We start from the raw sequence: 14,860 nt of genomic DNA on the forward strand, positions 1-14,860 counted from the left end.
TCCTGAACTGCCTCCACCTATAATATTGACTTAGGACTTGCGTGTCAGTCTTGATGTGCATGGCCTGATTTCTCTGTAGCTAATACTTAAGTCAGGTTTGCAAAAGTTGAAAAGAGGCTCACTTAACTTTTCAGTTGAGAAAGATTCTTCAGGGATGGGCAGAGGGTCAGGACAGTGAAGAAGGAGTCCTGAAATCTATAGGTTATAAAATGATTTTGAAGAGGCCTAGTGGACTTGAGAGGTGGAGGCCAGGAAGAGCCTCAGCCCTGGTCACCGGAGGAGAAAAGAGTGTTGAGTGTCACCTGTGAGACTCAGCAGGTGTTGAGGCTCAAAGCATAAAGGGTCTGTACCCTGGAGACCTCAGTTCTGGTGGCATTTGAAAGGCGAGTTTTGTAGAAAGGAATTGGGTAAAGATTCAGAGAAGCAACTAAGGAGGTTGAGGAGGAGATGAAATAGTGTAATGCAGTAATAGACTAGAAAAAAATTAGGACTCTGGTAGAGGAAAGAGAGGCGCAAAACCAATCAATATTTATTGACAGAATAATTTTATGATATGGCTATGTTAACTATAAACCAAAATCATGCCCATACATAAAAAGTGCTTCCTTCTACAACAGGTGATTATCTTACAAGACTGAGTTTTTTACGCGGCTGTTTGGGTAGAAAATATAAGTAAATTCAGGGAGGGCTTGGCGTCTAAGGGATTGCTGATGAAGAATATTTAGAATATTATGGGCTAAATAGAAGCTTTTGAAGTGAATATGATATAAGAGGTTGGTTGTATCACTGGTCTGACCCAAAGTAACTTTTTTTTTTAGTGCTTTGTAAGTCTGTCTTAAAGGAAAAGGAAGCAATTGGGAATATTAATCTTTATGAAATGCTGGCAGGTAATTAACCAGAACAGGATCAACACCCGTGTCCTCTGCAGCCTTTCAATGGATCCTGTCCGACCACCCTTCAGGGGTTCCTCTCCTGTGTACCCATCTCAGTGTGTACGGATGCCAGGTGCTTGGCCACAAGCTCCTAAACCTTTGGACTCAGCTCTGGGCAGGGCAGGACCTGCAGGCAGAGGCCATATATTTGGAAAGCCAGAGGAACCAAGCCCACAGAGTGGGCCAGCACAAAGGGTAAGACCGTATCTGGAAGCATAACAGCAGATTACAGGTTATCATCAGAGGAAATAATGGATTTCAAAGTGCTTGGAAAACTGTGAAGCCCTATAGGAAAACAGGGCTTGGTTTTTGTTTGTTTCCTTTAACAAGTAGTTACATCTTCTGGGCATGGATTTCACATCTTAAGACTTGCAAGTCTAGAAAAAGTGCCTCATAACATAATGAATGCTAGATGGACTTGGGTTAATGCCTTAGCTTCTATAAACATAAATATAAATACATTTATACATAAGTGATGGGTTTAAAGATACAGCCTTTGGCTCTTTTCTGAGTGTTTAGATTTTCACTCTGGGTTTGCCTCTATGGTATTAGCAGCCACTCCTGCCTCTGAGGTAATTATTGTTGAGAATGGTTCCTTTCAGAGGGCTCTTTGCCCAAATCTTAAAGAAAAGGATAATCTTCAGCTATTGCTTCTGCCATGTGTACACTTGCATGTATGTGCATTCTTAATCTACTTTTGTAGATTAAGACAAATACAAGAATGTATTTGTCTATAGTTAATAAATCACAAAGAATAAAGAGCAAATATAGAAAGAACCTAATAATGTATTTATGACAATTTTAAGTAGAGTTGACAGTGTCAAATGTAATGTATAAAAAGAAAACTTGATGACAGTGGTCTTATACTTTTACTCAGATGAATTGCTTGAGTCTTTATGTGGCAGCTCTAACTGGTGCAACAGCAGTAAACTTTCAAGACTGCTACGGGAAAACAGTAGCAAGTTTTGTTGGAGGTTGTTAAAAAAAAAAAACCCAAACGTCTGATATTCTTAAATGATCCAGCTTTTGTGAAAATTTATTAACCACAACACTTGTTTCCTCTTACTTCGGGTATACAGGAAATAAACTAGAAAAATAGGAAAGTTAATTCTGTTCTGTTGCATTCTTTTATAAATGTACATCAAATCATGGACTATACCTATTTATACTTAAACACCTAATGTGACATAGTTAAGTGTTTTTTGAAAATTATAAGGATTTAAACACCTTTTTATGATATTTTTATCCTTTATTGTAACATTTATAGAATTTGAAAAAGTTGATTTTTATTATTTACCAAGACACTAAAAAAACCATTAGTATTTCTGGGGTTATAAACTATATCGTAGAATGACTTTATTCATTGATTTTCCATAGGAATCTGTGGGTTTGGTCTCCATGTTCCGAGGACTGGGCCTTGAAACAGTGTCCCAGACCCCTCTGAAACGGGAAATGCCTCCTTTAGGTATGTGGAAAACTAACTTGAGAAAATGTGGTGGTATGTATGATTGCTTTGTTCTTAAATTCATGCAGTTTATCTTCAGAAAAATAACTGTACTTTACATGTTTAACTCACAGTTATAGCTGGGGTTTGCCCTTCCATTTAGGTAGAGGCATTTTAGGTCGAGGCTTGTGTACCAGTATGGTGCGCAAGGACAAAGAAGAACCCCATCCCACTTTTCCGGATCCTTCAGTGTTGGCAGCTGGGGATAGCAAGATGGCAGAGGCCTCCGTTGGTTGGAATAGGTGGGTAAAGTTGCCTCCCCGAATTACCGTCAAATTCAGATGAAATATCTTGGTAAGTCCAAAGGAAAACTCTAAAAAGGGTTGTATTATCTCATGAATAAACAGTATGGTTTTATATAAAAGAATGGTTATTTTCAGAGAATAGTCAGTAGCTAGTAATCCAATCAGTCATTGGAAAAGAATAGTTCTCCACTGAGTAGTTCACAGCTTCATTTGCCCTCTTAAGAAGTCAGGTTGATTGTGATGATTCTCTAACCCGGGTGAGGTAAACCTGCACCCCAGTTCTGCAGTAGAAGTTGGCCCTGAGATTCAGTATTAATAGCAACTGGTCAATGAGTCATGTTGGCATATTGGATTTGGAGAGAACTTTGAGTCCTGGGTCCATTTTGCTGAGTCCTCCAGGAAGAGAATGTAGACTTCAGGGAATAATTTAGATGGGGCATAGATAGAAGCACGATTAAGCAAGTCCTCATTTGCCCCTCTTTTCAACATTTCAGAATGCTTGGAAGAGGGAATTCGGATGTGTCTTTATTACCGTTGGGAAGAGCAGCTGGTGGTATAGGCAGAGGAGTGTATAAGACTCCTGGTGCTCTCAGCCTGACATCTCGAGATCCTGCCCAGCTGTCAGCAGCACCACTTCTGCCCCCGTCCTCACTGCACTCTCTCGATCGCCCTCCACTAGGGATGGCAGAACACAGGGAAAAGTAAGTCAGGAGTGCTGTCTTCTCTGCTTGGTCATGATGTGGGAGGAGGCCTTCACATAGTATTGTAAACACTGTTTCTGTTCTGTCTAAAGTCCTCCGTGGGTGGTAAGTATTGCAGGGTTGTTTGTTTTGTTTTTTGCCAGTGGGGAGAATGACAAAGAGGTGGGACAATTCCTGGTGAAGTGAAATGGGGTTAATGATATAGATAGTATGTACCGGGGAGTAGACTTTTGACTTTCCATTTCCTTCCCAATTCAGACATAGACAATTCTTTGTCATGTTGAAGATAAGGAAATCATTTAGGAGAAACATTGCAGCAATTCATCTTTCTCTCTAGAACTAATGCCGTGTTCTTAGTTAGCTAACCCGGTCTATTCTGGTGATATTACTAGGGCAAATGGGCTGCCCTTGCTTCTCTAATTAGAGATTGCTGAGTGTATCTTCTAGCCTTCCAAGCTTGTTTTTGTATGTCTTGGTTTGTGTATTTGTAAGCAAAGTATGAAATATTACTTCCACCAGTATTTTTGTTTGTTTGTGGTGTGGGTTGTTTGGTTTTTTGTTTTTGGTATATGTGGGTGCTTTTGTTTTTTTGTTTTCCAGAGAGCTTTTTGTGAAACAAGGATCCAAAGGAACACCTCAATCTTTGGGATTGAACCTTATCAAAATACAATGTCATAATGAAGCAGTTTATCAGTATCATGTCACTTTCAGGTATTCACAGCTTTTTTTCTCTGTATTGTTCACTTCTTAGCAGTAATGAAATAGTTCCCATAGGATAACTGAATATTTTTCTGTATAAGTCCTGATGAACCTCCTCCCACAATAATACATATACTCAGATCCTTGCGGTAAGTTTAAGGTTAACGTTTATTTATTTTTTTTTTGTATTTAGCTGTATTACCAATTCAGATTTTAACTTAATAGGTATAGTTTTATGTATGAGGTTAGAGGTGGGTTTACCGTGAAGTTCATGCAGCTTAAGTTCAGGATCTTTTATTTGCATAGACCTTGTCCATGACCTTTTAACTTATCTTCTATCCGTAATTTTGTATTCTTCTTCTTAAAGAGAGCCCCCCTCCCCCAGTGATATGAGATCCACACCCCACAAAACCTGGCTCCTCCCTGCATGAGTCTTATACCAACATTTGACAGCTCTTCGGTGACAATCTGGGGTTAAATTTTAGGGTAAATGACTTTAATTTTATATCAGTAACTTCAGGATTTGTCATACTTTTTAAAAATTAAGAATTCATATTTGTGTTCTCTTTTAAAATCTCAGGAGAGTCATTAGCTGGAGGTTATTAGCTGGAATTGTGAAAAGGAGTGTTTTGGAACATCTGTGGAGAAAATAGTGAGGTGGGAGACTGAATTTTTGAAGGACAGCTACTAATTGGTACAGGAGGAAGAAATGGAGTGAAGGAAGAAAGGAAAAGTTAGGGGAAAAATACACTGAAGACAGTTTGTAAAGATCACAGAAAGGGCCCATTTGAATGAGGAGGGGGTGATTGACTTTGACCACAGGAAAAAAAGTTACTGAATTTGCTCTCAAGAGCACCTTTGGGGGCCGGCCCTGTGGCTTGGCGGTTAAGTGTGCGCGCTCCGCTGCTGGCGGCCCGGGTTCGGATCCTGGGTGTGCACCGACGCACCGCTTCTCTGGCCATGCTGGGGCCGCGTCCCACATGCAGCAGCTGGAAGGATGTGCAGCTATGACATGCAACTATCTACTGGGGGGGGGAAATAAAAAATAAATAAAATCTTTAAAAAAAAAAAAAGAGCACCTTTGGTGATCTTCTAGTAGCTTTGTTAAAGTTATGGAGAAAGAACTAGACTAAAAGAACAAAGGAGAGCAGAGGCCATGAGAAATAGCCAGTGACTTGGCCACTCCCTTAAACAGTGTAAGAGAAATGAGAAATGGCATGATTATGGAAGGTAGCAGGATTACTTTAAAGGTTTCTATGCAGTGAGAAAGCAGAGCTGAGCACATATGACAAGTGAAGAGAAGGAGCCAGAAAGGAGGGTGAAATTGAACCCCTGAGAGGGGAAGATAGTGGGAATGGGCCTCTTCTGGAATGTCAGGGAAGGAGATGGGCGTTAACAAGAGAAAAGAGCCCTTTCTCTGGAAACGGATTGACAACTGTCAATGAAACAGAAAGGAGTGTGAGCGTGCTCACAGGTGTCTGCGTTAACCGGGCCGTGGAGAAGACATAGGGTCTGTAAATTTGAGATTGTAGAGCTGGACCTTTGAAGCCACAGTGTGAAGATGATGCCAGGCCATGAGAGAATACTGAGAGGTTGTAGTACAGTGGACTGGTCATCCCGTTGGGAGTCTAGAAAGACAGATTTAAATATTGTGTTTAGGGCATAACGTTTTGTATGTGTATGAATATTTTTGAAGAAGCATTTTGAAATGTGATGTTAGCATGTGAGTGTTTAGTTTTGGGGACAACTATATTGGATACCACTTGATTTTTTTTTTTTTTATGTTTCTTCATGTACTTGAACATGTGTGACCCGTTTTAACCTGGGATTTGTTTAAACTTTACAGTTGTAGAATGAGGTTGAGTGTTACTGTGCTGTAATGGGGACAGTCATTGTATAAAGTAGCTACTGGAGTTTTTCAGAGCTGTAAGATTTATTCCAATGAATCAATAAAAAGTTGAAATTGCCATGAGTGAAAAGAGGTTAGAGTAAAATCCTATTTTTTGTGTGTGAGGAAGACCAGCCCTGAGCTAACATCCATTGCCAATCCTCCTCTTTTTGCTGAGGAAGATTGGCCCTGGGCTAACATTATGCTCATCTTCCTCTACTTTATATGAGATGCTGCCACAGCATGGCTTGAGAAGCGGTGCGTCGGTGCACGCCAGGGATCCGAACCTGAGAACCCCAGGCCACCGAAGCGGAGTGCACGAACTTAACCACTATGCCACCGGGCCGGCCCCTAAAATCCTATTTTTTAAAAAATGTTTTTTAAAAATTGTGTATCTCTGCAGACTCTAGAGCAGGGATTGGCATATTGTGGTGGCCCACAGGTCAAATCTGGCCCACCGCCCGTTTTGTAATAAAGTTTTGCTGGAATATAGCCGTGCTCATTGGTTTAAACACTGTAGTGCTTTTGTGTGATGTTGGCAGAGTCGGGTAGTTGTAACAGAGACTATATGGCCTGTAAAGCCTAAAATGTTTACTATCCCACTCTTTACAGAAGACCTCTTGTCTAAACTCTGGAAGAATGTACACTGACATGTTAAGGCAGTTGTCTTTGGGTGATGGAATCAGTGGGTGTTTATTTTCTGTGGGCAAGTATGCCTGATTGGGTCCAAGTTGTTTTTTCAGTCAGATGTATTTGTGTTTTTTAATATGACCACTAGATGGAGCAGTAGTTACACGTGACTGCTCCTCTAACAGTGCTATTGCACAGCTGTAGTCAAGACTGCTATTTGAGTCAAATTGAAGTAAAATCCTCTCTTTTATTTTGTAGCCCCAATGTGGAGTGCAAAAGCATGAGGTTTGGCATGTTGAAGGACCATCAAGCTGTCACCGGAAACGTCACTGCTTTTGATGGATCCATTCTCTATCTGCCTATTAAGCTTCAACAAGTGAGACCAAATAGGAAATGTACTTTGGGCAGAAACCTGAGTGTTCTGGTACTTTGAGTGGTGGGAAATCATGGACTCCCTGAACATTTGAGTTGTATTTGCCTATTCTTAGAGGGAAGGCAGACTTCTCCCTGACAAAGAAATGACAAACTGAGAAGCTTTGATATTTGAGTTCTTCAAGAAGTTCCCTCCTCCATAAGAGGGGTGGTTAGAAGCCTTTGACCTCAGTCAGAGAATGGTTTAATATTTCAAATTCAAATTCGGATCTATTGCTAGTTCTCCATTGGGTTTCTCTTACCATATCCTTTCTTAAATCCTAGTTGTCATGCTGTATTTTGTCTAGCGGCAAAGTGAGGGGGCAGTACGAAACGTGTTTTAAGATATTTTAGTATTCTCTAGAACACTGCTGGATTAGATGAGGGCTTGGTAGTTTTGTCATTTCTTTTTACTTGCATATATTTATTTGAAGGTTCTTGAGTTAAAAAGTCAAAGAAAAACTGATGGTGCGGAGATCAGCATTAAGATTCAGTTGACAAAGATCCTGGAGCCCTGTTCTGACTTGTGCATTCCCTTCTACAATGTTGTTTTCCGTCGGTGAGAAAATAGCTGAAGTCTTATTTTCTTTAACCTATCTTGTACTTGTAACAATGCTCTTCAAGAAACTTGGATGGTGTTGTCCTGTAGCGCATATGTAGTGAGTTTGGAAACATTTATAAATGAGTGATATTAAGGCTAACTTACTCAAAAATTATTTCAAGTGATTGGTCAGATTCGGGTATATGAAAGTAGGTTTGAGGTAGCTGGATGGGGGATGGGTTCCTTTGGATTCATTCAGGAACTTTAATAGCAGATTTTTATTGTGCATATTTAATGGTGTTAGTGATGGGGCTACTTGAGGAGATAGTGTGCAAAAAATTTTGCTGGAAGAGTTTTTTCCTAGTCCCTTGAGTTTTTTTTTTTTTTTGGCGTGGTGAGGATTATGGGCCCCGAGCTAATATCTGTTGCCAACCTTCTTTGCTGAGGAAGATTGGCTCTGAGCTAACATCCCTGCCCATCTTCCTTTATTTTTTGTATGTGGGACACTGTCACAGCATGGCTTGATGAGCAGTGCGTTGGTCCGTACCCAGGATTCCAACCTGTGAACCCTGAGCTGCCAAAGCGTAGTGCACGAACTTAACCACTGTGCCGCCAGGCCGGCCCCTCCTCCCCACCTTGAATTTTTGGATACAGATAGCTCATAATTTTTTTTAACTTTTTTTTTAAGACTCCTTAGTTTGCTTAGAACTTTTATTCCCAAACCACCTCTTTTTTAATGAAACACAGAACCTAATTTCTACCTGGTAGGGTGAACTGCCAGGAACAAACAACTTCCTATGCCAGACTGATATTCACAGACTTAGAAATTGACTCTCTTGTGTTCGTTTAGTTAATGGTGAAAAGTAATGTAAATTGAACCTGGGAAATCGACTTGACTTTTGGTTACCTAGTAAGTTGGAAAAGCTGCTGTCAGTTGCTTATACCCCAAGATAAATGCTTTGGTAGTTTTTATTTTTCTTTTGGAAAGAGTGTTCTCAGCATAAAAGCTGTGTTGTGCAAAGATCACCAACGTTTCTGACCCTTTAAGCTTCCAGGGGGAAATGTAGCTAAGAGTAATGGAGCTTAATTTTTTTGATTCTTCTACTGGAAAACCCATTCTTGCTCTTTATTTCAGGGTAATGAAACTTTTAGATATGAAGCTTGTGGGGAGAAACTTTTATGACCCTACAAGTGCTATGGTACTACAGCAACACAGGTTGGTGGTGTTTTCCTCTTTCTCACTTTTGAATGTTCTGGAAAGAAATTTTTCATTGCAATCACCATATCTAGGACAAAAATCTCTCAGCAGTGTTTTAGGATAGTGGATACAATTTATCAGTTAAGTCTCTTCCATAGTTTAGTTTTTTAAGTAAGTTCACAATGATGTTGATTTAATTTAATTTGTTTCTTCGCACTTTCTCATTCTTATTAGGGAGGGGCAGTATCTGCTCAAAGTATTGTTTCAAGTGAGGGCGTGGAAGTATCTGGGGTCCTTTTAGAACCTTAAGGTAAAGCCCATCTATCTCTTCAGATTGCAGATCTGGCCAGGCTACGCAGCTAGCATCCGGAGGACGGATGGAGGTCTTTTTTTGCTAGCTGATGTCTCCCATAAGGTCATTCGGAATGATTCTGTGCTGGACGTCATGTGAGTGAATGGTGCGATCTACCCTTAACAAGATAACAATTTTCTGAAAAGTTCAGTAATAACTGGTAATAAGTACAGATCAGCCATTGTTCTGTTTGGGCTTTAAATTGTAGAACAGATTAAGAATACTGAATGGGGGGCTGGCCCCGTGACTTAGTGGTTGAGTGTGCGCGCTCTGCTGCTGGCGGCCCGGGTTCGTTCCCGGGCGCGCACCGACGCACCGCTTCTCCGGCCATGCTGAGGCCGGGTCCCACATACAGCAACTAGAAGGATGTGCAGCTATGACATACAACTATCTACTGGGGCTTTGGGGGAAAAAAAAATAAAGTTATTAAAAAAAAAAAAGAGAATACTGAATGGGTGTGCTCTGTTCCATAAGTTCTACCAAGATGGGCATCTGAAGATGCTGTACTTTGAGGAGGAATTGTATTTAAATCTCTGGTTAAGAAGACTTGTTTTAATATACACACACACTGACTTTTTGTTTAAATGTGTTACTGTAGTAGATATAGATGTGTATACTTTGTAACGGCTATGTGAAATCCCACCTTAGAGATAAACCTGTGTGCACCTCTGATTCTTTTTTTAGGCTGTGTACTTGGAAGTGAAATTACTTAATGAAATGGCTGAACATTTTAAAGACTTTAAATATTTAAAAGTAATAAGTTATTTAAATATATATTGATGAATTACCCTCTAGAAGACTTATTCAGTTTATTTTCCCACCAGCTATGTACAACTGCTGGGTGTTGTCAGGCTTATAAATCTTACTTATCTGATAAATTCCTTCATTCCTTCAACATATATTTGTTGAGCTCCAGTTGTGTACCAGAGTCTTGGGACATGTCAGTTAACAAAACCAAGGTAGACTTCTTTCCTCGTGGAGTTTACATTGTCATCAGGTGAGATACACAATAGGTAATAAAGATGATAAGTAAATTGTATAGTGTAATAGCAGTGATAAGAGCTGGGGAAGAAAGGAGAAGTAGAACATGGGCTGGGAGAGATCAGGAGTAGTTGGGGTGGAGTTGGGTGGAGAGCTGTAATGTTAAGTAGAGTGATCAAGCTCATTTGAGCCAGCACTTGCAAGAGGTGAGGACTTAGGCCAGGTGGATATATGGGTGAAGGGAGTTCTTGGCAGAGGCACAGCTGGGGGAAAGGCCTTAAGATAGAAATATGCCTGGCTTGTTCGAGTGGGAGGATGCCAGAGTGGCTAGAGCAGAGCGAGGTAAGAGCGGTGAAGGAATGGAGTAGGTGGAGGAGTTGAGGATATAGGGCTTTGTAAGGCTGTCACAAGGAATTTAGCTTTCACTCCGCGTGAAAGGCAGGACTTAGAGTGGAGGAGTGACGTGATGTGGCTTGAGTGGTACAGGATCCCTCCCATTCCTGCATGGAGAACAGACTTGGTGGGGTGGGGAGACCCCCCAGCAGGCTAGTGGAGGAGTCCAGTGGAAGAATCCAGTGGAGAAAGGAGGGTGGCAGCGGTGGAGGTGGTGAGAAGTAGTTGGCTTCTGGATGTATTTTGAAAGTAGCTCTTAGTAGATTTTCTGATTTGATGTGGGATGTGAGAGAAAGAGGGGTTGAGGACAGCTCAAACTTTTTTTTTTAACAGTCCAGAGGTCTTGTATTTTTTTTCACCTATCATGCCATGAATTCATAGGGAATGGGTTCCAGCAGCTCAGGCTCCTTTCCATTGGTTCTCACAAAGTATGCTTCTCTGGGCGGAGCAGGCGGATGCTTCAGCTGAACCCAAGTACCTTTCTCTTTGGCTTCCTTCTTTTTCTGATCATTTTCCTTCACTCGTTTCAGGAAGCTATCTCGGCTTTTAGAGCGATTAATATGCTCAGTATGTACATTAATTCTCTTGGCAAGAATCTTGCCCTTAACTTGTTTGTTTACAACAGTGCCAGCAGCGTGCTGGGTGACACTGTAGACTCTTTCAGTTTTGCCATGGTAGCATTGTGGGGCATTCCTTTTTGAACAGTGGCCACTCTCTTGATGTCTACAATATCACCTTTCTTGTAGATTCGCATGTATGTAGCCGAAGGAACAGCTCCATGTTTTCTAAAAGGCCTAGACAACATATAGTAGGTGCCTCTCCTCTTTCCCTTTGTGTTGGCCGTTTTGCAAATTACTGGAAGATGGCGGTTCCAGCCAAATGATGGCTAAAACTTTTTTGGGTTAATTTGTAATTATTTATTCTGTCTCTCCTAGACTTTCTCCCCCTGATGGTGGGGGCCATGTCTCTTTCTCTTACACAGTACACCCAGCCCTAGTTTATTACTAGCATGTAGTAAGTGTTCAAGAATATTTATTAAGTAAAAATAGATGTCTTCAAATTCACTATTTCTTTCTTTATGGTATCCGCCTTTGCTTTTCTGCTTAGAAAGGTCTGCTTATTTTATGTTTTATTTTTTCCAATGTTCTAAACCTTACGGAATTTATCTTGGTGTGGTGTTGGGATCATCATGATTGTCTTGGTACTATTACACAATTTATCGAAAAACATTTTTCTTTAGATCACTACCTTTATCATATGATAAAAATACTTGGATTTATTTCTGAATAGTTCGTTTTGATCCGCTGGTTAAAACCAATGTGACACTGTTTTAATTATTGTAATTTTATTAGGTTTTAATATTTGTCAAGGAATTCTGTTTTCAGAATTTTCATAGTGAATGCCACCCACTTACTCCTTCATGTGATCCTTGGAATAATTTAGTGAAAATAAGAAAAAAAGTCAATTGACATTGACTGGGGAGAGTATTCAATGAGTCTTCCTGGTCACAAATATGGTATGTCTTTCCATTTATTGAGATTTATTTTATTTTTATTAAAGTTTTACCTTTATACTATATACTTACTTTTATATTATATACTTACCACTAATTCAACTTCAAATTCACACCCACTTGTGTAATCTTACTGTACATGCAAACACTAGGTATTTTGTCATTTTCATCCTCCCTCCCCCTCCCCCTGAAAATCGTATTTCTGGGATTATGTAAATCAAACGATCTAGCTTTGAGCTCCTGTTCTCCAAGATAGTAAGAAGTCCTATGTGAGGCATCACCCCATTATATCACACCATGAACCCTGGGGTGTTTGTGATCCTGTGCTTAGTCCAGCTGCAGTGCCCAAGCAGTCAGCCATAGAGAGCGTGACCATGGCTGTCAGGGGTGGAGCTCTGCACATCTTACTCCTCCCTTGTACCCTTGCAATGGTTACAGACTTGGGGTTCTGCCACCTTTCTTCCCCTGTGCCCTTTATGTTCTGATGAACCACTGGAAACCACAGAAGAGCAGTTATTTTCCTGGAGGTAAGAAGTGCTCAGTCTTGAGAAATGCAGCAAGCTTTTATCCTCATCAGGAATGGACCAGAAATGGTTCACATCCTTCTCAAAAGGTAGTGAGCCAACTACGGTTTGCCAAATAACGTTAAGTTTCATATGTTGCTGTTAAGTGCTCAGTAATTCATTTAATGACCCATCCCCACAGAACTCAGTATCATCTTAGAAACCTCTGTTAGAACCTGACTGGCTTCCATTTGGACTGGTTGCTCCCCAGGCTGGCTGGACAACCACTGTCTTGGGGTTCCCCTTCATTGCAATGACGAGTCCCTTTCCCTTTTTCCGCAGATCTTTTTCAGCTCAGATCCCATGACTATTTCCTTCTTGGTTTACTCTCTTGTTTTGGTGTAGAGCATGTCTTCCAGTATTTTCCTGAGGAATGGTACGTTGCAGGAAATGTTTTTGGATCTTACATGTTTGAAATGGCTTTATTTTACGTTAGTTTGATTGGGCATAAAATTCTAGGTTGGAGATAATTTTCCCTCAGAATTTTAAAAGCATTGCTCCATTGTCTTTTTCTTTTATTTTTTGGTATAATCTTTATCTACATTCATATATTCTTTCGCAATAAGACTATTTCCTTATTTGAATTTAACTCTTTGGGTGTTCTCATAGTAATGCTCTATTTCAATACACCTTATTTCTGAACTTTTCCACTTTTTCTTCCTGTGTGTGAGTAAACAACCGTTTCCTACACCATCACTGTATCTTTTTTACCTTATTTATAACTTTTGGGCAAGCCCCAAATTTGCTTTTGACATTGCTTCATCCCTTCTTTTTTTTTTCCTTATGTTTATTTCTGGTTTGATCTATCTGTTAAATGCTGTGTATGTTACACACTTTTTAAAATTTATTATGACTTAGTAATGTATTTTAATATTGGTAAGGCAAGTCCTTCCTCCTTGCTCTTATTTCCACTGTCTTCCTTTATCTTTCCTATAACTATTTTCACATTTATTTTCCAGATTAATTTCAGAATCTTTTTGTTGAGCTCCCCAAAAATGCCATTGCAATTTTGCTCCGTTGTCTTTTTTTTTTAATAACTTTATTTTATTTATTTATTTTTTTGTGTTTGAGGAGATCAGCCCTGTGCTAACATCTGTTGCCAATCTTTCCTCCTTCCTCCCCAAAGCCCCAGTAGATAGTTATATGATATAGTTGTACATCCTTCTAGTTGCTCTTTGTGGGATGCTGCCTCAGCATGGCTTGATGAATGGTGCGTAGGTCTGCGCCCAGGATCCGAACCAGCGAACCCTGGGCCGCCGAAGCAGAGTGCGCAAACTTAACTGCTATGCCTAGGGCCAGCCCCAGAGGTACTTTCCTTCTATACCCATTTTATTGAGAGTTTTTATCATAAATGGATGTTGGATCTTGTCAAATGCTTCTCCGCATCTACTGAGATAATGATGTGATTTTTATTCCTCATTTGGTTAATGTGGTGTATCATCGATTGATTTGTGGATGTTGAACCCTCTCTTCGTCCCTGGTATAAATCCCACTTGATCATGGTGTATGATCCTTTTAGTGTATTGCCGTATTCGATTTGCCAATGTTTTGTTGAGAATTTCTTCATCTATGTTCATTAGCAATATTGGCCTGTAATTTTCCTTCTTTGTGTTGTCCTTGTCTGGTTTTGGTATCAGGGTGATGTTAGCCTCATAGAGTGAGTTAGGAAACATTTCGTCTTCTTCAATTTTTTTATACTAGTTTGAGAAGGATAGGTATTAAATCTTCTTTGAATGTTTGGTAGAATTCTCCAGAGAAGCCATCTGGTCCTGGACTTTTCGTTTTTTGGGAGGTTTTTGATTACTGTTTAAATCTCTTTACTTGTGATTGGTCTACTCAGATTCTCTATTTCTTCTTGGTTTAGTTTTGGGAGGTTGTATGAGTCTAAGAATTGATCCATTTCTTCTAGGTTATCTAATTTGTTGGCATATAGTTTTTCATAGTATTCTCTTATAATCCTTTGTATTTTATTTATTTGAGCCTTCTGTCTTTTTTTCTTAGTGAGTTTGGCTGATGGTTTGTCAGTTTTGTTTATCTTCTGAAGGAACCAGCTCTTAGTTTCATTGATCCTTTCTACTGTTTTTTTTTGTCTCTATTTCATTTATTTCTGCTCTAATTTTTATTATTTCCCTCCTTCTGCTGACTTTGGGCTTTGTATCTTCGTGTTTTTCTAGGTCTGTTAGGTATAGTTTAAAATTACTTATTTGAGATTTTTCTGGTTTGTTAAGGTGGGCCTGTATTGCTATGAATTTCCCTCTTAGGACTGCTTTTGCTGCATTCTGTAAGAGTTGGTGTGATGTATTTTCATT

General features: G+C 39.9%; 1 protein-coding gene and 1 pseudogene across 2 annotated transcripts in view; one reads left to right on the top strand and one right to left on the bottom strand.

The window, feature by feature from the left end:
* The first annotated feature begins 816 nt into the window (after window positions 1-816).
* Window positions 817-14,860, top strand: part of PIWIL2 (piwi like RNA-mediated gene silencing 2) — a 98,729-nt gene continuing 84,685 nt past the window's right edge. For both annotated transcript variants that reach the window (XM_004442298.3, XM_087437284.1), the window contains exons 1-9: window positions 817-1,127; window positions 2,310-2,397; window positions 2,540-2,678; window positions 3,176-3,382; window positions 3,983-4,093; window positions 6,858-6,975; window positions 7,445-7,569; window positions 8,687-8,767; window positions 9,083-9,196. In XM_004442298.3, the coding sequence (XP_004442355.2) occupies window positions 873-1,127; window positions 2,310-2,397; window positions 2,540-2,678; window positions 3,176-3,382; window positions 3,983-4,093; window positions 6,858-6,975; window positions 7,445-7,569; window positions 8,687-8,767; window positions 9,083-9,196 (1,238 nt within the window). In that variant the 5' untranslated portion in view covers window positions 817-872. The remainder of the gene's footprint in view (window positions 1,128-2,309; window positions 2,398-2,539; window positions 2,679-3,175; window positions 3,383-3,982; window positions 4,094-6,857; window positions 6,976-7,444; window positions 7,570-8,686; window positions 8,768-9,082; window positions 9,197-14,860) is intronic.
* LOC147915762 (large ribosomal subunit protein eL21 pseudogene) lies at window positions 10,822-11,244 on the bottom strand (annotated as a pseudogene).

Source organism: Ceratotherium simum, chromosome 12 (assembly GCF_057802395.1).
Source record: "Ceratotherium simum simum isolate JZ-2026a chromosome 12, ASM5780239v1, whole genome shotgun sequence".
In the NCBI taxonomy this organism is placed as follows: Eukaryota; Metazoa; Chordata; class Mammalia; order Perissodactyla; family Rhinocerotidae; genus Ceratotherium; species Ceratotherium simum.